This window comes from Urocitellus parryii, chromosome 7 (assembly GCF_045843805.1).
Source record: "Urocitellus parryii isolate mUroPar1 chromosome 7, mUroPar1.hap1, whole genome shotgun sequence".
Taxonomy (NCBI): domain Eukaryota; kingdom Metazoa; phylum Chordata; class Mammalia; order Rodentia; family Sciuridae; genus Urocitellus; species Urocitellus parryii.
Genome location: NC_135537.1, coordinates 87244025 through 87246842, shown reverse-complemented (window position 1 = coordinate 87246842; position 2818 = coordinate 87244025). Strand labels below are relative to the sequence as shown.

The following is a 2818-nucleotide window of genomic DNA, read 5'->3' as shown; positions in this document are numbered from 1 at the left end:
ATGCACACTTACTTTAAATGACACCTGTCACTTGGATATATACAATCTGAAATTTGCAAATTTTGCTTGCTGGTTAATTACTTGAAAGTCTACTCTCTGTGGGGAGAACTTGCAACAGCCCCTGAAAATCAGTCATTTTGGGGAGGAAGATTAATAACTTCCTTGTTTCACTTGTTTATTCAACATTTATTTATTGATTGTGTGCCTACCGTGTGCCAAGACTGAGGGTACAACAATGCAGAAGGATTACAACTCTTCCCTGCTGGGGCTTGTTTTCTAGGGTGATGAAAAAGCCTTTTTTGGGGGTCGGGATTTTGTTGGGGGGATGGATACCAGGGGCTAAACTCAGGAGCTCTCCACCACTGAGACACATCCCCAGCGAACAAAAGCCTGGGCGGGCGAGCTGGGGGTTGTTCTCCCCCATCCCCAGGAGAGGCAGAGTCACCCCAGAATCGAAGCCAATCGCCCCCTTCCCCAGTGTGTGCCATCTGCCACCTGTCAGCCTCTCTCTGGGTCCTTGATCCCAGGCACCGCTGGTTCGGCCCCTCCTTCCTGGCCCTTTCCCAGGGGCCTAGCGTACTCTGCCCTTGCCTGGGCCCTTGGCAATCTTCAGTCTAATCCTGGCCATCCCTGGCTGCAGGAGGTGGCTCTTTGGAGATGTTGGACATTCTTGGACTCATAAACTGGGGAGGGTGGTGGCTGAGGGTGGCAACCCTATTCCAGAGAAAGGGAGGACCGCCGGGCCTAGGTCTTACTCAGTGGATGACCTGGCCTTAGCCTGTCCGGGTATCCTCACGTGAGGTCTCTGCTGTCCTCGTGTTTGCCTGGGCATTGCATTTCTCCAATCACCCGACTGTACCTTGGAGATGGCCTTGGGCGCACGCCCACGGACCCCTGCCTAAGGCCTTTCTCCACATCCACTGGCCTGCTCTCCCTAGCAGCAGGGGTACGGGGGTGGCATATACCTCGGCAATCAGCCAAACACGAGGTTGGCAAGCAGGGCCTTGGGGGACTGCTAAGCTAGGTGAGGGGGGCTTGGGCTAGGCTGGCGAGCAGGCGGGGAACCGTGGGGTGCGGGCACTCTGCTTGGGGCGGGCGCTGCTGCTGGGCTGGCCCAGCACTGCTCTCGGAGGGGAGCAGGTTTTTCCGAGAAAGGTTGCCCTGTGTAACTGGTCTCTGAGGGGACACAGCCCTCCCCTCTCGAAGTGGCAACTTATCAATCTTCGAGATTGATAACCCCCAGCGCTGTTCTGTGCACCCGCTCCCTCTCTGGGCTCAAGGTGCCCCATCCCAAGGTGGCGTCACTTGCCTGGGAGGGGATGATGTGGGGGCCTCTCCCCTACCTGGGACCTGGACGCCTGCAGCTGGCGGCGGAGGGGGACGCTTCAAAGTAAAGGTTTAGGGGAGCCGCCCAGGGAAGACTTTTTTTAAGCATGTGCCCTTCCAGGACCACAGGACCAGCTAGGAGATCTGAGACTCAACTAGTTCAAGAACTACAGGGACTTGAGGCACCCCCTGGCAAAACTTTGTGGAAAGTAGCAACTGGTTTATTTTTGCCAACTTCAGAGGGAAGGGGTGCTACTGAAGTTTTTTGGATATAAGGTGTTAGACTCACAGACTGGAAGTGCCCACCAGGCTCAAGAACCCTACAAATGAGGATATAGGCTAGCCCAGTGGTGTAAGCATTTGTTTGATGTGGGGTAAGAGTGGTCTTGGAACACCAAACCATCATCAAAAATCAATTGAGAGGGAACAGCTAGGTCTGAGGATAATTCTAGTGCTTGGGGCACAAGAAGCAACTCTAAGGTAGCTAAACTGTTTGCTCCCCCATTCTTTCAATTTTTGCAGTTTGTAATGCTCATGCATCTGGGTGAGCTTGACAGCCCGCATGGGCCTTCTGTTCCCTCCTCCTGCCCCTGGTGCAGCCAGAGCCTGGCCTCTGGAGCCAGTGCCGCCGTCGCTGTGGTCCAGTTTTTGCGGGCGGCTGGAGCTGTATTTCCAGCGCTGTCTATTGCTTAGTGCTGTTGGCTCTCCGTCTGATCTGAGCAGGAGCAGTGCGGGGAGCCCCATGGGATCAGAGTGCTCCTCCACCTGGACTCTGCTCCTCACATCCTCCTGCTGGGTTTCCAGCCAAGCCTGGCTTTATTGTGTGTCTCTGCAGTGCAGCCACAGCAGCCAGATCGAGAGGAGGAAAGCCAGCGACTACAAAGAAGACAGGAGCTCAAGGGAGACTGGCGGGCGGGCTGGGGCCAGCTGGAGCGCCGAGAAGCCAGGGCGCAGCTGCCACGCCGCTCTTGCCCAGGAGGATCGGAGTGAAAAACCAGCCTCTATCTCAGAGCAAAGCCTGTCCCAGGAAGGGACATGACCTTTGTCATTGGAAAAGACCCACAGAGCGCTCCTAGGCACACTCCCACCCTGCTTATCTACACCCTGTTTATCTACAAATAACAGGAGAGATCTGTTGCACCAGGTGTCCCTGACTCAGTCAGGCTAGGTGGGGATCCATAGCAACCCCCTAGAAGCCACCAATCAGCATGAGTCAGGGAAATACCTGGGATGCCAGATGACCCTCCCAGTAGTTTATGGTGTTGAGAAACCAGGTAGTTCAGCACAAACACCCCTCTTGGCTTAAGCCAATCAGTTCAAATATGAATACCTGTTTTGTACTGACCAATCACCCCTACCCAACTTGTTCCTGCCAGTGAATGTGCTAATCATGTTTTAGAGTTGTTATTTGATTTTCCTGAGGTGTGTAATTTGCTAAGAGATGCTATGATATATGTGGGGGTCACTGCCTTCTCCAAATAATGTATAAAAC

General features: G+C 54.0%; 1 protein-coding gene across 1 annotated transcript in view; it reads left to right on the top strand.

The window, feature by feature from the left end:
• Positions 1-2316, top strand: part of LOC144256013 (KAT8 regulatory NSL complex subunit 3-like) — a 58860-nt gene extending 56544 nt beyond the window's left edge. The window contains exons 14-16 of the mRNA XM_077801197.1: positions 1191-1390; positions 1849-1992; positions 2050-2316. Coding sequence (XP_077657323.1) covers positions 1191-1390; positions 1849-1992; positions 2050-2316 — 611 coding nt within the window. The remainder of the gene's footprint in view (positions 1-1190; positions 1391-1848; positions 1993-2049) is intronic.
• Positions 2317-2818: the final 502 nt, after the last annotated feature.